Genomic DNA, 27,848 nt, shown 5'->3' on the forward strand with positions numbered 1-27,848 from the left:
GTTAGTACTAAACCCAATTTTGATAGCTTATTTGATAGATAAGTGTATGATGCATGTACTCACCTTCAACTTTTCCAGTAGCAAGGATGGTGATGGTTTTGATAGCGGGCACTGCCCAAGCAGCTAGATGGAAGTACTGGGAGTTGGCTTCGATTGCTTCGTGGCCCCATTTGAGGCCGGCTGCCAGGAACCACGTGAGAGTGAGCACCACCCACCAGATGGACGAGGCCATGCCGAAGAAGTAGAGCACCATGAAGATGACAGTGCAGGCCTCATGCTTTGTGCCCTGGGCAACAGTTGAAGGCATTTGCATGTGAGGCAGTTGAGCTGGCGGAGGGAACGGCTTGCGACACGCTATCGAATCACCCGACCCAAAGCCGACCACGTAAGCTGATGCCACCATCAGGTAGCACAGCGACAGGAAAATGATTGGCCGTTCAGGATACCGAAAACGATCTGTGTCTATGGCAAATGTGAGCACAGTAAACAGACACGAGGCAGCACACAGCACTGACCAAACACCCACCCAGACTCGAGCGAACCGTCGTTGTTCTTCTGTAAAGAAGACTCCATCGCAAGGAGCCGCACAGTCTTTTTCCACTTTATCCATTACTTTCAGTGAGTAGTCCATACCTTTGGGCACTTTCAGGTGAACCGGACAGATGAAACCAAAGTCTTTGGCACCATCAGGCGGAGAATGAGGCACCAGAGGCGATATAGGCCCCATTAGACCAGGCCTTGATGCCGGGTTGCTGCGGAAACCACCGCCACCATCAGAGTGAGAAGGAGACGTGCCACCTCGAGCGCCTGATGTATTATTTTCACCAACACAAATATCTTGGCCCCCTGCTTCAGGAAACTTTGCACAATCTAAATCCTCTGGCCATGGGAATCCAAACTTATTCATCAGATCTTCACACCCGTTTCTCGCTGACAAACACAACGATCTGCATGGAGGTATTGGTACATCCAGAATGGTACAGACAGGAGCATACATCGAGCATAGAAAGAACTGCAAATCATGACTACACTTCACCTTTACAAGAGGGAAAAACTGGTGCACTTCAAGTCCGGCATCTTCTTGCTTTTGGTGGTTGAGAAGGTTGGGCATTATGGTCTCGTTGTACTTTATATCCATGCAGAACGGTATTGTAATAGGTTCACAGCGTCCATGGTGCGGCAAACTGTCGCGGTCTGAGACGCGCGAACTCGAATGTTGTGAAGCGGAACAGGGACACAAAAATACAAAACTCAATGCTCCACAAACAATCGCCCAAAACATATCCATGTTCAGGTTTTAATATGCAAGGATTTCTAAGAAATGTTAACAATGTACAACAAAGATTGAAGAGATTTTCGGTAAACCTAAACAAATACACTGTGAGTAACATGTGATTGTGGAAGCTAGGTTAAGAAAGTCCTTTTAGTCGCATTTTAAACCATTCCTTACTCAACAAATTTTCTTATTTCAATTACCATCTAGAAGAACGAACACTTCCTATTATTCCTATGTAAATGCAAACACTGCGAACACTTCATGATTCACACGACACAAATATCACAAACACAACCGGCCACACTTACGCGATCACACCGCAACTAAAACTGAACCGAACCAAAAACAAACGAGTCAACCAAGCAAGCGCCGATCGGCAGCACAGAGCACACGCTGCGCGACCATCTGCTGCTATTGCAGGCAGCCAACCTAACACTCTGAATTTCTCTGACAAAAAAAATATGTATATATATTTCAATATATCATCGAATAATAATAAATTTGCACTTGATATTCAATTCTAATTATTCACTCTACTAAAAATGTTCTCGAATTATTTGTGAGTTTATTGAAGTTGAGTTGTTGAGATCAATAAGATTGAAAATAGTTCTCACAGATATTGATTATTGCAGTAATTGATTAATTAAAGCTTAAACAATACTTATAATTGATAATTTTTTTGTTTCTTTTAAATTTGTATGTATTCATGTTTTAATTGAAATGATAAAGGAATAAGAATGTCGGTGAATGTGATTGGTAAATCTATATGGCCGTGGCCACTTGAAAAGAAAACAACTTGGAAATATTGCAGACTACGTTGTAGCTTGTCAGAATTTCCTTGATTTGTAGCGAATTATTTTATTTATCTTTATAATTTATAATAGTAAGTAATCAACTATGGAAAGTAAACGTCCTGCTTCTACTGAATCTGATACAACTCCTGATGAGAAACGTAAAAAATGGTGAGTAACTTGTGTAGTCTATCACGAAGCCAGAGTTTATTTAAAATCATTAACTATTTTACAATAAAAACAATATAATTTATTGTAATGATAATTTTAATCTGTTTACTATATTCCATTTACAAATCAATTAAATCTGTTGAATGTGTTTTATAGTCTCAAGCAATCACGTATTATTTCATTCGGTTTGCCGGTAGGACTACCATAACCATCCTTTTTACAATTCACACTATAAAATCAAAAAAGTAAGGATGGCCAAAAACTACTAACGTAACGTCTCACATCATGGTTTATAGATACACGTTACGGTCTAAGGTTTTTTACAGACCTTGTTTCACTATTCACATGAACGATACGGCTATTAATATCCTACGATATGCCTACGTCTTTACAGTTGAAAACCTTAGTGGCTGTATTTTTGAAACTTAAGTAAAATTTTTTTTTTAAATATACCTAAGTAAAACGTGTGTCAAATAAATATGTTACCTACTTATGTTTAAAACTACTCTTGTGTTGACTTTCAAGTAGGCCTATCAAGTCCAATATTTTCCAAAACTTATTGATTATTGTTGTTGATATAGGGCTAATCTGTATCTGATACATTTATATATTAGCATAAAATTAACAAACTAGACAAGCAATGTAAATTGTTTATTCTATGATATTAGATTTGAATTTTATTTTTATCATGTAATGTTATCAAGTCTATATTTTCTATATAAATGTTACTAGTAGTTCTGCGAACAGTAGACCTCGCTCATGAATACAACTTTCAATCTAATGAGAAGGGCCAGTACCGTAAGTACTGTATATTGTGAAGATTTAGCAATTTCATCTATTATTTTCTCTATTGAAAGTGCTAGAGACACTGTTCCCAGGGACACCGGACTTATCAAGGAGATATATCGTATAAGGTACCTTTATATCGTCTCCATATTCACTATATTAACATTTATTACAATTTTTTAATAATTATAAGAAATCGGTCAACTGACGGAAAAATGGAATATGCAGTAGGCAATTTAGACGATGAATTGTCTCACAGACGATGGTGAGACGGAATTGATTCTAAAAAAGTTGGGTTTGTTAGTGACAATGACAGGAGGCTGCTAATGATGTTTTTCATGAAAAGTGGATTCAATGTTATGGCTTGTTATGCCTATGCAGAATATTAATGCTCACAAATCGGTTTCCGATCTCATACCAAAAGGAAAACAAAAGACTTGACACTGTAGAGCGACACAAAAATGCATACAATACAATAATTATTGTACCTGATAAACTAAAAATTCAGTTAAAAAGTAACTAAAATAATAACTGATAAAATAGTAACTGATAGTTATGAATAAAAAAGTTCAGTAATCCAGTTTTCTCCATCCGTGAACAGCACTAGCTGGATAGATTGCGTCATTAGGTCAAACATAAGATCGAGATGGGTGGCAGTTGAAGCAAATTTTAAAAACTCTGTGTTGCTTCCTCATTCAGGGAGTAAAGCGGCAGGTTCACAAGCTTTGCCCGAAGCACCCTCTCAAATATTTCCACTTCCCGCACATGCAGACTCACTGGCATCCTGTTGAATATTTTTAGCGCACTGACAGGAAAACTATTATGTGACCGTGTGAGTCTTGCATGAGGTAGATCAATGTCAGCCCGCTCTCTTGTGTTGTGATCATGCACTTGTCCTCTTTTCAACAGTGACAAAGAGCTGAACAGATACTGACTGTAGACTGACATAATATTCAGTCTCCTGAAGATTGGCGCACAATGTTCAAGGCGATGAGAAGCAGTGATAACCGGAGAACCTTTTTCTGCAGGAGCAAAATCCTTCTACAGCCACCTGCATGACCCCACAGCACAATACCATAGTTGATATGGCTGTGGAAGAGACCATGGTATGCTGATACAAGGTACTCCTGGGAAACATGACTTCTCAGCATACGCATCAGATAGATTACTCTTGACAGTCTATTACATATCATGTCAATATGTGGCTGCCATGTTAGTGTGGCATTCATCATGAACCCAAGCAGTTTCACATTACAATTCCCAAAGGTAGGCGGATTCCGCTGCAGAGTGGAGAGCAGATGCTGAGTCTTCCTCTCATTCATTGACAGGCTGTTCACTTGGAACCAAACACTGGCAGCCTCCAACAGCTGGGCAGAATCCTGGATTGCTGCATTAACATTATTTTTCCTGGCCACCAGAGTTGTGTCGTCTGCAAAAAGGATGGCATTTCCTTCCAGCCTGAAGTTGGAGATTGAAGAAATGTTTATGATGTTAAATATTGTCTACAACTAAAATAGTTGTTGATTTATTAGTTGATTAATTTTTATGATGATAAAAATAGTTCACAACTAAAATAGTTGACTTATCTGTAACATAGATAAGCTGATATTGATGGGTCTGACAAACCTATTAAATTATTACAATAAAGTTGATTATGATAAATTATTGTCTTCTATTCAAAAAGAAAATTGGAGTGAGGTGTTAAGCCCTAATTTACACTTGGATGATCAAATGCTTTTTTTGACTGACAAGATTTCATCCCATGTAGAACAGGCTACAGTTAAAGTACATATTCCACATAGATTAAAACCTTTGAAGCCTTGGATCACCAGGGGACTTATTGTGGCAATTGCTAAACGCGATAAACTTTTTAAAAAGCTCTCTAAACAGCCTTCTAATGTAATATTAAAAGCCGAATACATCTCTTACAGAAATATGCTTAATAAATTATTAAAACAGTGTAAATGCGACTATTATAAAAACAAGATTGATCAGAATAAAAACAATATTAGGAGAGTTTGGGACTCGTTGAATGAATTATTGGGTAAGTGCCATAAAAAGGTTGTTCCTAAAATTGATGCAGACATCTTAAATCGTCATTTTGTTGAAGTAGGTAAAACTTTCGCTGAAAAGCTGATAAGTAATAATCCCAATGCATCTGATGGTAATCTGTTCATGAACTCTTCTGTAAATGGTCATGGCTCCTTTTTCCTATCACCCACAAACGAAAGTGAAATATCAGCTATTATTAACTCTCTCAACAATAACTCTGCTCCGGGAATTGACAAAATAAGCAATAGAACATTGAAAATTATACTTCCACACATTGTTAAACCATTAACAGTAATAATAAACCGTTGTTTTTTAGAAGGGCACTTCCCTGTTAGTTTAAAGTTAGCTAATATTATACCGCTTCATAAGATGGGGGATCCTAAGGACCCAACCAATTACCGCCCAATCAGCCTGTTAAGTGGTTTCTCAAAAATAATGGAAAAAGTAATCAAGTCTAGATTAATTGGTTACTTAGTCAAACACGAGGTCATTCATAAACAGCAGTATGGCTTTCAGACTAACAAAAATACAATTGATTCTATAACTCTCTTAACTCAAACAATTGCCAATAACTTCACTAATAATAAGAAAACAATAGCCATTTTCCTGGATTTAGCTAAGGCCTTTGACACCATTCCTCATTCAAAATTACTGAACAAGATGGAGAAATTAGGAATTCGTGGTGTACCCCTTAGATTATTCACCAGTTACCTGAGTGATAGACATCAAAAGCTTACCTTAGAAAATAAAACTAGTTCTAGACTTTTGAGTGATTTTGGTCTCCCACAGGGCACGGTGCTATCTCCTATCCTTTTTCTCATTTACATTAATGATTTAATCAAACTTGATATTGAGAACTGTGTGACACTTGCTTTTGCAGATGACACCGCCTTAATATTTACTGGTAATTCATGGGAAGAGGTTAAAAATAGGGCTGAATCTGGATTGAGAACTGTTAAAGCCTGGTTAGATGAGCATATTCTTACCCTCAACGCAAAGAAAAGTGTATTTTTAGCCTTTTCACCGAATGTTGTTGGTTTGCCGCTTGATCTCACTCATATTCATATTCATAGTCCTGATTGTAACCTTTCAGATTCATCAGATTGTAGTTGTCCAAAATTAGGTAGGGAAAAATTCTTCAAGTATCTGGGTGTCACTGTTGATCAACATCTTCGGTGGGATGTCCACATCAATGTCATTTGTAATAAGCTTAAACACTGGATCAACAAATTCTACACTATCAGTAAATTGAGTAACATAGCCGTTTCTAGATTGGTTTATTGTGCTTACATCCAGTCTTTTCTTCAATATGGGATTATCGTTTGGGGCGCTGCCTACATGAATCACTTGAATAAGATAATTGTTATTCAGAAGACCTTATTAAAGGCAATTCTTGGAAAGCCCAGACGTTTCCCTAGTGACAATCTTTTCAGGGAACTGAATGTGCTGACTGTCAGGCAGCTTCACACGAAAAACTTGATAATCTACATGAATAAGCATAGTAATCTTTTCAATCTCCGTTTATCACCGTACAATCTTCGTCCCTCATCCATCACTTTCGAATCTCATCATACAGTTTTATCCATTTGTAGAAGGCAGTTCAATTACATTGTCCATAAACTTGTTAACGTAATACCTGATCATTTTATCTCTAACAATTTGACCAGAAATCTTTCTAACGAAATAAGTCAATGGATCACATCGCATAACTCTACTGATTTGTTCGATTTCTTGTAACTGTTCACCTTTCAACTCTTTTTTTCTCTTAAATAAGCTCATTATTTCTTGTTAATTGTCTGTATTCTCGAGATTTTTTATTATACAAATTTCATACTTATAATTTATATTTTTGTTTTATGCTTTCACTTTGGTTCTGTAGTTTTTTGTAACACTCGGCCCCTGCGCACAGGCTTTGCCTTTGCAGGGACCTTCCGTGTTTTTGTTAACCTGCTATTTTAAGTTATTTTGTTTTAGTTTTAAGTTATTTATTTCATAACTACTTTGTACAATAACTATGTTGTAAAAAGGATAAATAAATTGAATTGAATTGAATTGAATTGAATTGAATAGACAATAATAGTTATTTATGTATTGAGAGCGTAAAACTCGACTTTGACTTTATCGCTGGAATCAAATACAATTTTTTTTTACAACTGCAGTATTGGACTCCAATACAATAAAGAGTTTTTTTTTAATTATTTATCCAATTTATTTGATAATCAATTTAATAATAATAAGATGAATCAATTTAATTATTCTATCTAATAATAATTTATTTCATAATTATTTAAGATAAAACAATATTAGTATCATCTGCAAAAAAATCTGATCGGAAGTAGATTTGAACCTGGGTCCCTCAGTGTGAGATACAACGCTCTAGCTTCCTCAGTCACTAGCTGGTGACACTGAAGGTGAAAAAGTAGGAGCATGAATTGCTGTATCTTCAAAGATAACGGCGCTACGAAAAAGTAACTTTCAGGATGGAGGTTGGTCTGCGGTTTTTTAAATTACAAAAAACCGGAGATCTTATCAAAAATCGTTACACATACGTTTCTGCGCCTTGTTTCAAAGAACTTGTATATCAAATTTCATCCAAATCAGACAACAACTGCGACTGTAACTGCGGTACAAAGAAACAGACAGACAAAAGCCGATCAAGTCGAAACTAAGACCTCAGCTTAGCTTTGGTCAATAATTTTATGTTAATTTGCATTACCATTGTCAATGCTTGCTGTTTTATAGCCTGCATACTGGCCTGTCTGTGGAAAATTATAATAATAAAATGAATTATAAGCTACCGTTGGGGGCCGAATGAAAGGCAATCTGGGTCATATGAGACACCAGGATAGGCTGTCTGGATGACCTTTAATACCTTCTGCTTCATCTATTACCCAAAACTGTGGATTGGCGTCTCCTGGGGATATCCTACAGCTCACTTCGCCTGATGCTGTGGCGGTGAATGTCACTACGTGCAGCTAGAGTATGCTGTATCTTCTTGACATACACCGAGCACAAGAGGATGTAATGGCTGAAGACAGTCAGTACACCAAGGCGAGCAAAGTTGGGCTTACAGTGGGAAAGATGGTCGCTGCCTGCTATAATTCTTAAAGCCCTCTTTTGCAGCCTCAGGACATCAGCAGCCCCTACCGAATGACCCCACAGGAGCAATCCATAAGCGAGTGAGGCACCAGCCGGGTCGACCAATTATATCGTGGTCGGTAGCCAGAATCTGGTGACCTTAGTGTGATGAGCGGATTATAAACTCGTTGTAAAGTGTACGCATTAATGTTATTGGCTTGAATAAAATGCTCAACCTGTCTTTTTCTCAAGTAACATTACATTTTTAAAACTTTACAATCTGCTCATAACTGCTCAATTTTCTCATAGCAAGTGTTCATAACTTGCTTCTATATATTGCTTTACATCAATCAGTGCATATTTAATAAATTCATTAACATATAAGCCGTAGATGTCATACATAATAGATTGTTTCTTATTTTCAGTGATGATGAAATCGGGCTTAAGACCGAAGGCAACATTCCTTTTTCTCTTGGAAACAACGACAATCAGAATATTCAGGGAAGCTCTTCTGCACCAGAAACACCAATAATCATTGTTGAAGACTATAAGGAGAGAATAGAACAAGGTAATTATTTGCTTAAATATCACTTGAACATATCACTTTGTTTGCAATTCTAGAAATTAAAATTTAGAAGAACGACTGCTTTTGGCTTGTCAAAGTTTTATCACCTAACTGCCCAGCCCTTATTTTGTTTAAAATCATCGCAAAATATTGAACTTTCAACTTGATAACTTGATTCTACGCTACTTTTACAATTCAAAACAATGACATACCAGATTTAGCGATTAGTGTCTCCAATGTTGGGTGCTGCTAATAAAAATCAGTAAAAATGTAATCTTGAAACTGCAGAGCACACTGTGGATGACCTTATCTAAGTTAGTATGAAATTGATTTAAAGCTAAGTTTAGACTTGTATAAAATATTACGTATTTGTGAAATTAAAACATGTAAAAAAACGTTCATAGAAATACATTTCAAATTATGAAACTTAAATTTGTGAGTGGTGATTTTTGCTTAGCCAAAAAATCTAGTTGCAAAATATTGTTATTGCTTTGACTTGCATACAATATTCCAAATGTAGCTTTAGAATATAATTATCACAAAAAGATGCTCCTTAATCTTATATCAAGCTTTACTTAAGACATTTTTTTTTTCAAAATATACTTATAATAATAATACTCGTAATTATAATAATAAATTAATAATAGGCTCAACTTGGAAAATCACTTTTGAATGAACACATAAAGTTCATCTCATATTCAAAAACAACTTGTTATATTAGCACATTATAACTATTCACTATTCGTTGAATATTACTAAACATGTGAAGGAGCTAACCAGATAAATTTTAAACCTAAGTTCCTCCTTCTCTAATCTATAGAATGTAGGCTATTATAATATTTTTCAATAAAAACTCAAATTCTCTCTACTATTAATATATTCCATTAGTTTTGTTTACACCACGAACTATTTTTCCACATCAATGACATTTTTTTATTGATATAGTTGGCTGGTAATAGTGTTATGATGAACGTTTGATTTATCCTAGTCCACTGTATACTGTATGTAGTCTACCATACCGAGGCTTGTCTTGGCCATTTCGAGACTCACGTGTTGTAGGGAGTGTTGTTCCATCATTTATTGTAGTATTAGTGTATTGCAAATACCATTTCCTTATGTATCTCCTTAGAACAAAAATTAGCAATCAATCAGTTTAGTGTTGCTCTTGAAATAGTTGTATTATGCAAAAAATCTAAGTAGAAAAACACAGACTTCTACGTTTGATGCCCAATAACTTTCTTTAATGACCAGTAAACAAATAATTTTTCGCAATAAAAATTGTAGAGAATTTAATTCTGAAAAGAATGATGTAAGCTGTGTAAACTAAATTTGAATAAAAGTTAGATAAAATGTATTCTTATGTAGTACATTACACCACAAAAATTTGCTGTTTTATGAGGAGAGAACTAATAACTCATAAGTTGTAGCTGATTGCAGATAAAATATTCGGTTTTTTATGAAAAGTTTTTTTTTATATGAAAGTAGCATATCTAAATGACATTAAGCTTATACCAAAAGACTAGTAGATTATGCCATTAAGCCTGGGAGGAAGCTCGAACAGAAGTAGATGATCTCCTATGATTCCTGCACAAATGTTTATTGAAAACTGATGTTGTGGAAGATTAGTATTGATAGCATGAGGATTCTCAGCTGCCCAAATATGTTGGTTGTGGACGTTAACGATAGCTGTTCTTGTAAAGTGTGCCTCGTCGGTAAATAAAACGGTTGTTAAAAAGTTTGGGTAAACAAGTTTTACTAAAAACCATCTAAATACCAGCACGGGGAATACAGTCTCGTGGCAATAGAGTATGAACTTTCTGGAGGTGGTATGGATGTAATTGTTGCTCTTTTAGTATCCTTCAAATAATAGATTGATTGACATTAAACTGCACTGACAATTCTCTTGTGCTCTTCTCTGGATGTTCATAAATTTCATTAAGAACTTGTTCTTCTATCTCAACAGTCATAGTAGATCGGGGTCTGCCTGCATAAAATGTGCTCTTTGGATATCAAAGAATCTGTTTCAGACAGACGTTGATGAATAATGGCAGAAAACCTTGAACTTGGACATACTCGGTTAGGAAAGCTTTCTTGATACAAACGTCTTGCTTCAGTACTATTACAGTAGTGTCCCATTCCATACATTAAATGCATGGCAGCTAATTTGGAGTATGAATAATGTCTAAAATTACATGCCATTTTTTAAAAAATTAACACTTAACACAAAAGCAAAGTGAAATGGTTATAAATAACTGGTTAATAGATTAAACAAAAAACAAAGCGAAGCTACAGTAGGCCTTACTTACAGTTTGTTTTTTTGTTCAACAGTGAGCTAAAATATTTCTGAAAATAATTTTCAGCTGATAATTTCTTTTTTCTCAAAAACTACTCACACTACAGCTTCCAGTTTAGTTTTATTCGATTTTTCAGATATTTTTCCATATGAATCCAGCATAAGTTTTTCAAAAACTAGTCCCCAAAAAATTCAGCATCGGTGTATTTGACCAGAGGAACTGAATTCCGGGCGAAATCTTTCACCCTGTATAACTCGCTAATGAAGCATTTATGGATATATGTTCATAAGAACTTTTTTCCTTATTTTGACCTCTACTATCACGTATTAAATTATTTTACCATAATTATGAATCACCCTGTATAATTCTATAAATTTATTTATTAAGCATGTTGATGAATAATAAATCAATACCGTAATGAATCTGTGAGTATTCAACTATTTAGTTTCCAGTTCCAACCGTAAACTTTTTCAACTCCAACTGAAACTTATCAAGTAATAAATTCTGTTGTTCACAATATATTATCAGAAAGCTATCCATGGCTTGGAGATACTTTCTTCCATCCATGATCACCTGTGCTGTAAATTATGAAACCTATTGACAATATTAGTGAATTTTATTCCCTTCATGTAGTTCGAAATAGGAAGTTTGTCGTAACAATCATCTACATAGATGATTAAATTGAATTCGATAATTAGCTACTCCAGAAATACAAGTGTGTCGTCGAAAAATACGAGGTCAAATATCACTATAAGGTATTGAGTGTCTTAGAGATAACAAGCGGCAAAATGTATACATAATCTTTTTAAACACTTGAGCTCAAAATAATTTTCTTATTTATCTATGAAATTTTAGTCTGTAGGCATGAACAACTGAAATATCAATATATCACATATAACTGTCTTAAAATGGAAATACAAAATCATATTAATTGTATAATTCACTTATGTTTCATGAAATATAGCTTCATCTATCAATTTGTTTCTCCTTATCACAATATCAGACAGAAAAATGCAGCTTAATATGAATGTAAAATGAATGTGAAATTGATTTCAATAAATATACATTATTTAATTATATGCAGGCTCATGTAATAGAATGGTATCTTGAATCACAAGGACGGGAAGGACCGTTTTGCAGGCGAGAATGATGTTTCTAGTCAAGGCATTAGCCTCGATTAGAATTTCATTCGAGCACTGCCAAAGACATTCACGTCCAAGTAACTTACACTTTTTTGTCATAATAATCTAGAAGGTAATAATTGAGAAACAGAAAACATTACCTGCTTTTGCTGACATTACTACCTACATGCATTCAATAAACATAACCTAGTTTACAAGTTTCGAATTAGGAATTTCTTGATTGTAGTTGACAAAACATCCACCTGGAGCTTAAAGGCGGCAGTTTTGCTGTTCCAAATTCGGAACTATAGTGAGGTCCACGTTATAATGACAGTATTTGATCAACTTTGGTTTTGCTATCCTTGTCTATCATTCGACAAAGCCGGTGGTACTATTCTTTTCTAGGTCCACAACGATGCCAATTAATTTTTTGACTGTGTAGAAATATAATTAATCAATGGAGAGAATCGGCATCGCTATTCTTCTATCTTTATCCACTGCCATTATAACGTGGACCTCACTACAGGAAACATACTTGACTGTAAAGAAAACATATGATTTTATTACAGTATAGTATGTGCAGTAGATTTACTTTATGCTCGCTAATCATTCGCGCATGCGCAGAATAGTTTCTTTACGCTCGCTAATCAGCTGATGATAAGAAGCTCGCCAAAATTAGGTATTTTATTATAGTATAGTATGCTGTAATGAGAATCATATGTTTATTTGTTCTACAATCAGCTGTTTACCAGCTTGATTTCATGGATGTAAAACAGCTGAAATTGAATGACTATTACAAAATAGCTATTTATGTATTAAGAGCGTAATGCACGACTTTATCGCTTGCGCAAACCTGTTAAATTACCTATATCTGGCAGAGTTAATAATATTTCGTCTTCACTGATATCCATCATGGCTGCAGAACCGGTACAATTACCGACTTTCTAGGTTAAGATGTGACCTACTTTTGGCGAGCTGCTTATCATCAGCTGATTAGCAAGCGTAAAGAAACTCTTCTGCGCATGCGCGAATAATTAGCGAGCATAAAGTAAATCTACTGCGCATGCGCAGATGGTTAGGGAGCGAAAAAGTAGATTCTCCTCAGAAATAAGCTGTTTTATGAGGAGAATTGAGTATGTAAATTCTTTTTTTACGGGCAGTTGTAGAAAAATACATTTTTCTTCGCAAAAGGTAGCGGTTAAGATGGTTTCTCTCATTGGATACTATTGAGCTAATTGCAAATCATCATTAGGCTACTTACTTCTAAGGTTTTTACCCCTGTAAATAGTCTATGTAATATTATAAGCATGCAAGATTGTATATGCAAACATTTTAAAATTGTACATTGCATGTCAATTTTCAAATTAATTAACTTTTAGAATTCTTGTTAACTTGTGTGATGACAAAATTGAGGAATGATTTTGGTTAATTTGTACATCATTTCCAGATCTTAATGACGTGAATTGTTTTTTTGTCACATGAGACTGTTTAATAGTGATGCATGAATTCTCTGTTATTATATAACCAACGTTGATTATAATAACGTCAAAGCATTCAGGCATTGAAAGTATTCATATCCCAATTGCTGAAGAGATTCAAATGGAAATAATTTTCACGGTTATGAGTATTATTCAAGTGTTCGTTTACTTTAATGAAATTTGATTGGTCAATAATACCTTTTACAGTAATCCCATATTGAAATTATCACTGTTGGATTTAACTGCAACCTAATCTCAGTAAAATAATTTTAAAGTTCTCAATTTTTCAAAAATACTGCCTATTAGTTTTAAGTTGTTAATTTCACATTCCTTAAAATTAGGTGTTGAAATGATTGATAATCCCATTTTCAGGCCAGTCAATGTTCATGAAGATACTGTTTTTTGTTTCAAATGAAACTTCTATTCAATTCGTTTTCAAGTTTTTGTGCTTGATTTGTTACTGTTATAAATTATGCATGTTTATACGCAGGTTGAAGAGCTCTGCTGATCGACAAGGGTGCATCTTCGCACCTAGATTACTTGAAAATTGCAAAGAATTACAAAAAATTGACAAAGTATTTTAATTTTTCATTCTAAGAACATACACCTTAAGGCTATGCAAGCGGCTAAAAAAACTTTTTACTGGTAATATTTTTGACCGAACGTAGTGAACGTAGTGAGGTCTATGTTTTAACTCGGATTTTCTTTTGTCTGTCTGTATGTAACAGACAGATCTGTATGTCTGTCTGTATGTCATACAGTCTGTATGTAACGCGATTACGGCCAAACGCGTTGATAGAATTCTATGAGATTTAGCCGGAATATTCCTTTTTCAACTGCGCGTCGATGTATACACAAGGTTTTTTGAAATTTTGCATTTTAAGGATAATATGAAAAGAAAAGTACTTCCTCCATACTCTGATATCACTATATATTTATATCATCTACTTTGAAGATAGGATTAATCAGACTATAGAATTAATGATAATCAATCAGCTGACAAGTGGATTATTCATTGCATGCATTACATCTGGCCGTGTCTATTTCTATAAGGTAGTGATTCAATATTTTTTATGATGCGTGCCCATCATTATCAATATTCTCACATCTGAAAAACAAATTTAATAGGTGATTGAAAATAAAATAAAAAATGATTAAATGCTGAATAATGCTGAAGAAATTATAATATTCTTGATTGAAAAAAAATTAAATAGTTGAGAAATATTTTTATCAGATGGAAAGATTATCACGGAACTGGATAAATGTTGTTTCAATCAGGGTCCAAGACTCAACTCCATACAACAAAATGGAAACAACAACGGAAACAACAACAACGGAGGAGTCTAATTTTCAGTTTAAAGGTCAAATAATTATGCGACTTGAATACTTTTGACATGATTTTGAATATAGGATACAAATTCAAACGTGAACTAAGTTTTTGATCTTGGAGAAAAAAATAACAGTTTTTAAGAGTAAATCATGATTCAACTGTGAATTGTTATTCAACTGAATCAACTAGAACAGGTGACATCATATACTTGTGGATGAGAAAACTGCTTGAGAAGGTCTACTGTTCACAGAACTACCAGTTGAAAGTTTCTCAATTTGGATACTATCAACTTATAAAAATAAAATTAATATCTCAGGATAAACTTTTTTATCCGACTATTACTGTTAGGTGAAGTGTAAGACAGGTCTTGTCGTAACTTCGCCACTTCATGTAAATCATCACTATTTTCTAGTTTTATTTTTCATATTCTTGTCCTACTTGTATTATAATATCATAGTGATGCCAATTAATATACATTATTTGAAATGATCTTATCATTGTAATTCTACATGAATAAAGTTATTGTATTTTTTAATTTTTGAGATATGAACGCCCAAATTTTAAATTCTTGAAAAATATTATTTCAACTTCGGTAAGAGATAAATGAATGAAATTTTGAGAATACATTCTTCATGGTTTTTTTAATGAAATGAAGATTTTTTCAGAAAATATAAATTTTTGAGAATGGAATAACTTTCTGAAATATTTCAATTGTGAGTTTTTTATTCAGCCTACAATATAATTAAAAATGTATTTCATGAATTTATCCCTCACCTAATTTGAAATAATCTGTTTCAAAAATTCAAACTCATGAAAAGCAATATTATCGTGGAATAAATTCGATAGTATACAAATTGAAATCCTTGAAAAATATCACCTGTAAAAAGTTTTTTAGCCGCTCGCAATGCCTTGAATTGCATGGCCACATTATGAGGCCTTTTAATTATTATAGAAGTGCAAAAAAAAATTGAAAAAATGCCAGGCTATTGTATCAATGGAGTGGTATGGTTTCAAAATGTTAAAACAGATCAGTTAGTGTGTGAGTACAGCTTTGAATACAGCAAACTAACAGCTGGTCAGCAGTCAGTATGGAATCGATGTTTGACAGAGCTCTAAAACAATCCTCACCACTTTCTGCATGCAATTTATTATTTTAATTTTGTTTAGAATTTTATAAAAACATTTTGAATGGGTAATTAAAAAATTGAGTAATTTCAATATTATATTTGTTTTCTTCTGTATGTGACAGCTTCCAACATCTCATTATTCAAGGCGGTAGCTCCAGAAAACGGCCTGCAGAAGATTAAGCATCTCTTCATTTTGTTCGGCATTGATACATCTCTTCAATGGTGGGTTGTCATAACTTGTTTATGACAAGTGCTAAGGGTTCTTCCATTGGTCAAGTATTCTTGTAAGGTCAATTTCAGTCAATATATACAGTACTCTAATTCCTATTGGTTTGAATACCCTTGAATTAATCTCATCCGATTTTCACATTCATTAAAACCATATAATGAACCTATAATATTATTTTTCATTAGGAGTCAACCTTTCTTGCACTGCTGAAGTAATTAATCAAACAATTTACGAAGATGGTTTCCATCATCCTCATTATAATCCTTGAAAACTATAAATGATATTAATTCAACATTAATTCAAGTTTTCAAGTATTAAATAGCTTGATTGTGAGCCAAATCAACGATTTTTAAAAGCTAGTAATATTATTTTTAAACAGATAATTCTCACTTCTCATACTTCTCTCTGCGTATATCCTAATACGAATCATAAGGGTCCAATGACATTGATAATATAGTACATTTCTTTTATTCTCTCATTCAGAATTCACTTTGAAGAATGTGCGAGTGATAGAATATTGTATTTTCATTGTATTTCACATTTTCTTAGAGTATCACTTGCATCAGATGGAACTAGTTATATTTGAAAACATTTATCCTTTCATCGTTTCTTTGATGAGGAAGTTAGGCTACAGCTAATTGAATTGTATAGGATTGGATTATCGTGCATGCAGTTTCTTCATCAACATACTATTTCATTTTTCTTTTCTGTCTTTTTTCTCGTTCATTATGTTCTAATAATGTTGTATAATTGTCAAGTAAAAGGCTTCAAGTAATTTCTGATCGTAGTCAATTTTTGGAATAAGTATTTGCTGCCAACATATTTTGTAGGTAATATCAATGTTTGTATTCTCGGATATTTGTTGTTCCGTTGTCTTGTTGGTAATTTGCTGCGAAAGATTTGATATTATTTGATGAAAGGTCGATCATAATTTATTCTAGAAGAATAAACCATTGAAGTTCTTGTTCAAATGTGGTTTCTGGTTGTCGTTGGTCTTTTCATCGTTGAAAGTGTCTTTACTTGGTCGATTTTCGAGTGTATAGATCATGATTTTCTGCATGTCGAGTTATGTAGTGGTGGTTGGCTCTGTAATTGGAGTGTTAGATGAAAATCGTATTTCTCTCTTTTTAGTATGTAGAGTAATCTAGATGTAGACTCATACAATTTATAATATATTAGCACATTCATAAATATAGTATTTTTTAAATTATGCTACTTAAAATTTCTATTTATTCTCTCATCTCCAATTCATTTCATAGATACTAATGAAACTTGTCTTATTCTTGACTTAGATATATAATTCTTCTCTTCATCTTAGCTCTCTATCTTATTTTTTTAGAACTTCATATTACGATAGAATATACAAATATGTAATTGAAATTGCAATTATTGGATTTGGTGTTATTGCATGCTTAGTCCCACTTTCTACATGTTTCAAGGTGGGTGAATTGCAGTGCCTGAATCTGATGTTGAAACTATTTTGCTCTAATTGCTACATTACTTCATACAATAAAACCCATATTATGTAATGTACAAGTGAAGTGTGTGGTAATATATTTTATTTCAGTAATATAGTACGGCATTATTCATGGTAGTATGTTTTATAGTAGTATCATGTAGATCCCAATAATTAGTAAGTTTCAGTTGTATTCATCAATCAGTTTTAGTTGTGTTGTATTAATCATAGAGATATAAGATATAGAGATAATATATTTAAATTTCAAATAATGATAGCTCATGTATCTATCTCTACAATTAGTTCTAACAGTAAGCTAAGTTACTAGTGAAGAAGGATTGTTGAAGGTATGTGAAGGTATGTCTGCATGTCGAGTTTACACGATGATCGGTTTTGAGTGAGTGAGTGAGGTTTTGTTTGAATACTTCCTACCGATTCGCAAAAAAGTTATTATTAATGCCACAACATGTAGTTCGTTTGATTATATTCTTGCATGTTACCTTTTTTGTAAGTATTTGAATCTTTCACAAATTAAAAGTTGAAAAACTTGGTAAAATTTTTTGAAGTATTTTCGTGATTGTCTCTAATGTTGAACTTCATTTCTTTCATTCATCAAATTCCATACTGTCATTCTGTTATCATTCTCCCGATCGTCAATCTTCATTCTTTATTCCTGTGTACTCCATAATTCACATCATCATTCTTTATACTGTCCATCATGGAATAATCTTCTTGTGACACTCATTTCATTCTTATCAAAATAATTGAAAATTTGATTATTTTTTATCTTTAACAAATCATTTTACCGGCATACCTACTATAGCTCATACTGTAAGGGCCGTTTGCACACTGACAGTTTAAACTAAATCTCATTTTAAACTGGGTTAAATCCGTATCAAGTTTATTTGTTTCATTTTGAGTTTATGCCACCAGCTGAATAAATTTAGTTTAAGCTTTGACTGTGCAAGCGGCCATAAATGGTATAAAAATCTATAGCTTTTAATGTACGCTACTATAGCTTATACCAGAGAAAACTATAATAATTCTGCTGCATTCTGTGCTTATACTGTAACTTGAAAAATCTGTAGATTGAAAATTACGAATTTACCGTGAAAGTACTCTTGATATTCTTGAAAGTGAGCAACTATATTTTCTCTTAGATTGTATTTAATATTGAACTATTCGACTTCACTGTTTATATGGAATTTACCAATTGTAGAATTGTTTCGGTTGAGGATGGATGTTGATCATTCAAAGCTTGAATCATCAAATTCCATTTTTTCGCAGATAATCATATTTAAAAACTTATCTTACAAATTACTTAATTTATTTTTATCTTGCAATAACATGCAGAGTTTTCAACCTAATACAAGTTTTGAAATCTCTTGTTTTTACGTTTTAAATATGTTTGTAATAATATTAATATAGCTTGAAAATATTACAAATGTTACTTTCTATGAAAGATGAAATTACTCTTCAACATTTTTCCAATAACTTGAGTTTCTCACGAATAAAGTACTACTGATATGTAAATTTAGTAGAGACTGACTAAAAGCTCAATTGAAACTAGCTTGAATCTAAGCTAAAATTCAACAAATTGGAACTTCGCGTGAAATGCACTGACTTTGAAGCTTTTTCCATCTTACTGTACCGTAACAGTAACTATATCTCAGCAGTATTGGTGTACCCAGTAATTTTAAAAGTTATGTCCATATGATTTCAGAACCAGAAAGATGGCAAATGTCCTGCAGGACCATCAAGGATCGAATGGCAAAACTTTATAAAAGTAACAATCTAGCAGATTGTACTTTCCTTATTGGAACTACAACTGTCAAGGTAAGTTGTCTGAGTATCAATACTATATCATCGAACAATCTATGTTGTCATTCAATCGTTAATTTATCAAAATTACACTCCAGAAACTCCCTACTAAATTTCTAATTTATCGATTTTTTAAACACTTTTTGAGACAAAACACCTAAAAGTATTCTCAGAGTTATGGGATACTCTGTATATATTTTCTACGTTTTACTGTCCTTTTATTTGAATGCTCATTCAAACTAATAGATGGAACTCCCATGATTTAACTCTCATTCAACAGCTAGATGGAAAATCCCATGATTTAATTTGTATTTGGTTGTAGGTTGGACCTATTCTTTTTTTGATATTTATTAATAGTCTTAGTAGTGGACCCTTTAGAGGATCACTTACTAGTTTTGCGGATGATACTGCTTTATGTTACAACTCAAAAATCTGCTTTGGAATTGCAAAAGGATGTTCAGTATGATCTTCAGTTATTAAAATTATGGTTTTCTTTCAATAAATTATCCCTTAGTAATAAAACTAAGTTTATTCATTTTTCTTTAAAGGATAAAATTTCTTGTATCAAACCTTTGTATTATAAATGTAATATTTGTTTAAAGTCTGATATTGCAATTTTATATGATTTGAATTGTCATAGTTGTATGCTTATTGAGCAAGTTGATAAAATCAAATATTTAGGCCTTTTTATTGATAAAAATTGTAATTGGAATGAGCATATTAACTCTATTAATAAATATATGTTATCTGCTATAAGAACATTCTACTACTTGAAGAATATTTGCCATGTAAATGTATTAAGGTTGATCTATTTTTCCATTATTGAAAGTAAGCTACAATATGGGATCACTTGTTGGGGAGGTATTTATTTCACAAATATCAATACACTTTTAGTTGCACAAAAGAAAATTATCAGAATAATGGCGCGTGTACCTAGAACGGAACATGCAATGGTTTTTTTTAAACAATTTCATATTTTGCCATTAAGATATTTATATGTCTTTAGAGTTTTAAGAATATTTTTCATTAGAGGAGGAAATGTTCAAAGTAATGCTAGAGTTTACTCTAGTCGTTTGAGATTTCAAAATAAGGTCATTCTGTTGAAGGCTAATGTTGAAGCTTTTCGTAGGTTTTTTACTTTTTGTGCTTTAAAGTTTTATAATTATCTACCTTTCCATGTGTCCTCTAGTTTAAATTTAAGAATTTTTCTCAAGGAATTGAAATCTTGGTTGTTTTCACTAGAAGATGTTGAGTTTCTGTTTAGATAGTATAGTTACTTTTATATTGTATTTTTGATATTATCATATTGCAGTGAATGATACATTTATGAAGGGACAGTTTATCTCTTAGTACTCTTCAACATACAACATATTTTTTTCTCTGTATTATAAACATTTATCAAGTTTTTATATAATTTTAGCTAGGCTCTAAGCTACTCTTTCTTTATTTTCAGTGTGATGGTGCCTCAACACGTTTTTTCAAATGAGGTTACCTAACCACTTTATATTATTGTTTTGTAATGTTTTGTGTATTATTTATTATTGTAAATTGTAAAGTGTGTCAATAAATGAACTTGAATGAACTTGAATAATATTATGAAAAAAAAAAAAAAAAAAATTTCGTTTGATAATAATTATTAATTTATTAGCATTTGAATAAAAACAATATCTCAGTATTTTCCATCTGTAATCCACTGAAGCTTATTTAAAAATTCTGGGAATCTGATGTAGGAGACTATAAATTTCAGAGGAGTTCATTTACAAATACAGATACATATAAAATAGTTTGATAATAATTTTAATCCTAATTCTGATACCTAACTATAACAATTTATGTATTGGTGTAATTTTCTAGCTCATTTAATAGAATTCAGATATCCTCTGTAATCCATTTTCACTATTATATTTCATATGTATTTCAGGAATACAGGCTGCACTCATTCATTTTGAGTATGGCTAGTCCAGTATTTGAAGATCTACTGTCCTGTGATAACAAAGAAATCAAAATACAAGATGTTGAAAGTGACGCTTTTGATCAAATATTGGAGTAAGTTTTATTCATCATTGTTTATCTTATCAATTTTATTTGTGACCTGTTCATAATAATATTGAATTGTCGAAATGCAGGAATATTTGACTCTTGATCCTAACACTCTAATATGCATCATTATTATTCTTTATTTGAATATATTCATAACATTATACTATTTATATAAATATCATAATTAAAATAGTAATGTAGGTCCTTCCAGAAATCAAGCTGCTTGAGCTGTGAAGGGAGATATATATTAGAAATACAACATTGATTTTACAAAAAAACGGGCCACAACAAATACAACAGAAAACAAATCATACAACATGTAGATAAAGAATCAAAACAATGATTGCAAAATCCACTCATGAAGCTTCAAGCTTCGAGTTTACTGTATACCCAGATTTCACCTCTTACATTAAAATCTTTTCTGGTACACATGGCAGTAGAATACCTCATTTATTCACTACTAGCAGGTAACCCGTGCTTCGCAAGGGTCTATTTTTAAACTTGACGTAATGAAATCCAGAATAATTGAAAATAGGCCTATAAGAATCCGCGGTTGATTAAGAATTTATAAGCAGCATTTCAAATAAATCAGTCCAGTAGTTCAGACGTGTTGATGCGTCAAACATAATTTTCCTATCCTCTACACGTGTATACGTGTTAATGCATACCACCGCTAATACAAGGCCCCGGCCTACGATATTGCAACGTCGCAGTGTAGGCCTAGAATCTAATACATGATTGGTGAAAAAGATTTTTTTTAAATACCAGCTGATCCTTTTCACCAATCATGTATTAGATTCTAGGCCTACACTGCGACGTTGCAATATCATGGGCCGCGGCCTTGTCTTAGAGGTGGCTATGGTTTAAGCCAGTTCTTTCCTCTATTATAGTATAGAAGATGATAGATAGATGGATATATCATCCATCTATCTATCATCTTCCATACTATAATAAAGGAAATGAATGAAAATAAATTTTGAAAGGTTTGAGATATCGATGTGCGGTTTTCACCATACCTTTTCTCTAGAAATCCTGTATCGGAATCATGTATCATATGACCACCTTTCAATTAAAAAAAGAAGTTGGATTCAAAATGGCGGAAAAAATTTGGTTGCGACGGAAAATCTGTTTTTATCATTCGAAAAGGATCCCCAATCATACCTATCTTCTAATTTCCCTTTTAAGAGAAATGTTCTGCTGCTTCCTTACAATTTCCTTTATTATAGTATAGAAGATAATAGATGGATAGATAGTCATTGTTATTTTACTAAAATATAGAATAAGTTGAATAGTTTCCCTTTCAGAGGGAGTTTTGACAACCCACAAAACTCATTTTTCATTTGAAGATATAAATAAAAGGTGCATATGAACTTATTTTTTTGCTCAGCTTGCCAAATACCCCTCATTCCAATATTAAAATTTTCAACTGACTGTACAGTGAATCAGTCATTCTATCAGGGCTCGAATAATTTTGAAATTTTAATTAAAAATGGAAGAGAATAATTTCTTTATGTAAATATCAACACCTTTATTCAAAGACATATTAACTGCATGCGTTTTCATATTACCGATACAGCATTGATTAAACTGTAGACGTTTATTTAGCACTTTGTCTCAAAAAGCTGTTCTAGCTGAAAAATTAATAATGCATGCCACGTGTAGGCCTAATCATTGCATAAGGAAAACGAAGTTTCAAAACTATGGGCCAGTTGCACGTTCGTCTGAAATATGGACATTAACGCCGATTAACAAATCAGCGTTAGTTTTACGGATTCATTTCTGTTCCACAAAGATCGGTTAGTTTTTAATTCCGATTAAGTTTTCCGGTTAACTAACCAAGATTTTAACAGTTTCAAAATCCGGCAACACTGTAATTTATCCAACAGTGATGTTATTAAAATTATTATTCTAAACAAATGGCAAAAAAGTGAGGTTATGTTATTGAAGCGGTGACTATTCATTATGCATGTGCCATAAAAATGTTCTGTCAGTCACCAGTGTCGTGCTATCTGCAAACGAACAAGATCGAAAACTAACCTCAAAAATTAGCATCTAATTTTGAATGCTAATATCAGCTAAATACTATTTTCTATTCAATTTTCTATTTATTAATGGATGAAATTCATTCACCGTAGAATTAGAAAAAACTAATTTTGGAAGAAAACTATCAGTAGGTACCTAATCGGCGTTAGATAGATTTAATTCCCCGTGAATGGTCTGTTGAAATTTTTTTACGTCGATTCGGCGTTATCGCTTGAAATTTCTTTTTTGTGCAACCAAAATGCATCAGTTAGCATTGATTTCAATTAAAGTATAGCATTTTATCGCGATTAAACGTTAACTGACGTACGTGCAACTGGGGGAAAGTTTTTTTTCTAAACAGATGTTTTTGAGATAAATTTGATGCAGCTGTTTCACATTCACCATATTATTGTACAGAGTTTGTGAAAATGAAAATATTTATTGATTATCAAAACAATACTATTATTATTATATTTAAAATAAAAATATTATCATTATTATAAAACAAATATTTATCAATTATCAAAACAATATTATTGAGGTTAAGTGGTATCAGGTAGAAAGCAATAATAGAAACAGATGTTCCTTTTTTAATTTCGACCATATGATTTGGTGATTTTTTAATGAAATCGTATGTACCATTAATAAAGTTTGAACATTAATTCTGAAAAATCTAGAAGGAAAATTGAAATTTTGGCTTCCAGGTGCACGAGATTGATATTTTCAGAATCTATGTTCAAAATTAGAGATCTAAATCATTCCCGTTTTTCCGGTATGCAATCCACACGTTGACATGTTTTGATGCGAACAAACGAACTCACGAACAAACACAACCCTACTCTCTCTTATTATATAGATATATAAGATGATACACAAAACACAAATCATTAGGCTATGTACACATGGTAGCGTCGCACCGCGCGGTTTGAGACGCGCGTCCGATCGCGCGGTGCGATATACAATGGAGATAATGGCAGCGTCCACATGCACCACTCACTCAAATGTGGACGCGCTGCGCACTGCGCCGCCCAGACTTTCAACCTGAACCGCGCGGCGACAGCGCAGTTCCCAGTACACTACAGTCAGTTGGACTGTACACATGAGAGCAGTCGGACGCCAGTTTTGATCTAGTTCACTTGTTTTGTGTAGTGATTTTACAGCAACTCTGTTCAGTGTGCAGCCATGGAAATGAACAATTTTGACACAGAATTGTTTATAGAAGAAGTAAAAAGTCGACATGTCATATGGGATATGGCGAGTCCTGATTACAAGAACAGAACAAGAACTTAATGCCAAGTCGTCTTTTACGATCTCCAATAACTCGTCAAAAGATGAAATCGACATTCGCAAATAGTTAAAAAATTTGGGTTCGTATTTCCTCAAGTTAGGGTAAAGTGTCACAAAAGCACCATGCGTTAATGTATCGGTCAAAATAGGGTGAACTCAAAAGTTTCTTTGCCTTCGTTTTCTCGCTTTATATCTACGATACACAAGCCACATACATGTTACCTCTTCAACTTCCATTGCTAAACTGGAGGTGGACGCCGCGTATAAAACGCTCGCATGTGTACAACTGCAGACGCTACCATGTGTACATAGCTTTAAAATGATTATTTTAAGATGATGCACGCCATACTAAGCTTGCCTTGTTTGTAGAAATTTTCAAGTCAGCTATTCAGTTATTACTGGAATTTTTCAAATTTATTTATTTTATTTTTACAAAAAAATACAGATTGGGAGAGATAAACTAAGAATACCTTGTACTAGTTCTCTCCCAAATTTAGATAACGTTAAAAATCTCCCAAATTTTTGTATGTCTCCTAGGTTCATTTTGACAAAATTTTCAGTCCTAAATGTAAAATTTGTGATTCTATTTTCGTCATAAATATCTTTTAGAATGATTGGGGAATTGAATTTGCATTAGAACAAAGAATAAAAATCTGGTGTGGTACACTCACACAACTTTCCTTGCTCATATTTGAAGATTTTAAGAATTTTAATTTATTTTTGATGAAAAATGATTTCAATCAAATAGATGAATTGAGAATGATCTGACTGGTTGTGAAATGGTTTTAAATATTAAAGTTATTCAATGACAATGCCAAGATAAGAAGGGTGCCGTATTTCTATCTCTCGATCTACCTGTAGAATACCTGATATGAATAGTAAGATGAAGCGAGACCGTCTGAAGCAACATTGTTTGGTGCCTCAAGGAAGTCACACATAGGGTGTGGGCACAGGTAACTGCCTAGGGTGTGCAGGTTACGACATGCAATAGGGTATACATAACTGAGAAAATAAGGAGCAAGTGAGGGTGTCACTAGCTCGAATGGGACTCCTCAGTCGTCAGCATGTAGCTGAGGAACACAGTTGTCCGGAACTGCAGAAGCATGGCTGTCTGGAAGGGAGGAAGCGTGGCTTGTTTGGAGCTGCAGACATGGAGGTCTGGCAGGGAAGAAGCACGGCTGTCCGGAACTGCAGAAGCATGAATATCTGGCAGGGGGGAAGTGTGTCTGCCCTGAGGTTTGGCTGAGCAGAGTATTGTTCGATTTAGAGGTTTGAGACATCGTTGGAGGGGACGCGATGAAGCCTACAAGGTAGAGGATCAAATGTTGCTATATCTAATTGTTTAAGTTTGTTATTTGCAAGAATTAAATTTGGCAGCATCAGAAACAAAACTTGAAGAGGGGAAACTCGCTTGGCTATATAACCCAAAGCGAATTAGAGGAGTTTGCTCAAAATTAGAAAGAGCATGGGAAGGCCCATACTACATTGTGAAGAGAATAAATGATGTAGTGTACAGGATTAAGAAAACTGAAGGGAGAACCAAACTAAAGGTTGTACACATAATTGTCTAGCACCTTATCAAGAAAATCTGGATATTGGAGACCAACATCCCAAAGGGGGGGATAGTGATGTAGGCTAGCCCTACATGGATACATATCATGTGAGCACGGTTGTCAAGGTGACTGTTTTAGCAACGAACGTTTACAAGTAAATAACTAGTTGAAGTTTTATGAGAGATGTTAAAAGATGTTTTTTTTTATCTTGTTCAATGTAAACTTTTAATAAATAATGTGTTAATACAAAAGCACATTCACAACATTATTCACATTTTGAAAAGCATTTCTCTACTTTTATTTCAAAGAGAATTGGAGAACATCATTCATTAGTGCAGTTGTGTGGTTTTCTTTAGATTTCTGCAACTTGGATTGAATTATGTATAAAAATCGAAGAATCGAATTAGAATTGATTGGAATAAAGAACTTTACCCTAAATGCAATCAAACATATTTAATATACACTGTTTGATGGCAAATAATGAATATTGGTAAAAAATTCATTCACTTCTCTGTGTTACTCAATAAACCTTAGTCAGGTTTCTTGTTCGGAATCATAAACTTAATTACTTTTTTATAAGTGTTGATCATCTTTTACCTTACAATTTATACACGTTTGAGTTCCCGGAGTTTATATCTTGGTGCAATATGGTTACAGTTGTATTAGAAAATTCATTAATAATGTTCTAAAACTGTTGAATTTTTATAGTCACACATACTGATGAGACATCAAGGGACTACTCCTCGTCTCCATTAGATACAGATTAGTAATGGTAAATTATGATATTTATTGTTTTGCGTAGAATTGAGTCTGTAGAAACCAATCTAAAAATGATTCAATTTGAGTAAAATGGACACACATTCAAAAATACTACTCCCAAGTTGAGTCGATTATGTTCAATTTCCATCTAGTAATATCTTGGTACAATATGGTTTACTGTTGTTTTAGAAATATTTAATTAAACAAAAAATGATATTTCTATGAAATTATAGTTTTTATCCAATAAATTAAGCAAAATAATTTCAATTTTCCACAGATACGTGTATTTAGATCTTCTGCACTTGGAATCTGTTGAAAAAGCTCAATCTCTGTACAGAGCAGCTCAAAAATTCAAATTGACTTTGATTATTGAGAGAGCTGTTCAGTTGATGATGAGCAACATGAGCCTTGACAACATCTGGCCAACCATGGAGTCTGCCCAGATAACCTGTGATAACATCCTTAAAGCTGAATGTTTAAAGGTAATCCTTATAAATAAAATTAATAAATTATTAGCCTCCAAATTTTTCAATACATGATGCAAATACAATACATGTTTTTATCCTCCAATATAAAATAAACTTTTTATTAGTTAGGTAGATTTTAGTTTTT

General features: G+C 33.3%; 2 protein-coding genes across 2 annotated transcripts in view; one reads left to right on the forward strand and one right to left on the reverse strand.

The window, feature by feature from the left end:
* The window catches only part of LOC111046051 (frizzled-2), a 52,593-nt gene extending 50,934 nt beyond the window's left edge, over positions 1–1,659 (reverse strand). The window contains exon 1 of the mRNA XM_022331535.2: positions 64–1,659. Coding sequence (XP_022187227.1) covers positions 64–1,288 — 1,225 coding nt within the window. The 5' untranslated portion in view covers positions 1,289–1,659. The remainder of the gene's footprint in view (positions 1–63) is intronic.
* A 385-nt stretch (positions 1,660–2,044) lies between these two features.
* Positions 2,045–27,790, forward strand: LOC111046049 (kelch-like protein 40). The gene is made up of 5 exons (XM_039423629.1): positions 2,045–2,238; positions 8,580–8,722; positions 19,478–19,590; positions 21,497–21,621; positions 27,514–27,790. Exons 1-5 carry the CDS (start codon positions 2,174–2,176, stop codon positions 27,773–27,775), a joined length of 708 nt encoding a protein of 235 aa, XP_039279563.1. The 5' UTR covers positions 2,045–2,173; the 3' UTR covers positions 27,776–27,790.
* The last annotated feature ends 58 nt before the right edge of the window (positions 27,791–27,848 follow it).

Source organism: Nilaparvata lugens, chromosome 3 (genome assembly GCF_014356525.2).
Source record: "Nilaparvata lugens isolate BPH chromosome 3, ASM1435652v1, whole genome shotgun sequence".
In the NCBI taxonomy this organism is placed as follows: Eukaryota; Metazoa; Arthropoda; class Insecta; order Hemiptera; family Delphacidae; genus Nilaparvata; species Nilaparvata lugens.

Bases quoted from the DNA above. Each gene is read 5' to 3' on its own strand.
- LOC111046049 (XM_039423629.1), top strand. From the start codon at position 2,174: ATGGAAAGTAAACGTCCTGCTTCTACTGAATCTGATACAACTCCTGAT. The intron at 8,723-19,477 runs GTAATTATTTGC...ATATGATTTCAG, and splicing joins TAAGGAGAGAATAGAACAAG to AACCAGAAAGATGGCAAATG. The intron at 19,591-21,496 runs GTAAGTTGTCTG...TATGTATTTCAG, and splicing joins TTGGAACTACAACTGTCAAG to GAATACAGGCTGCACTCATT.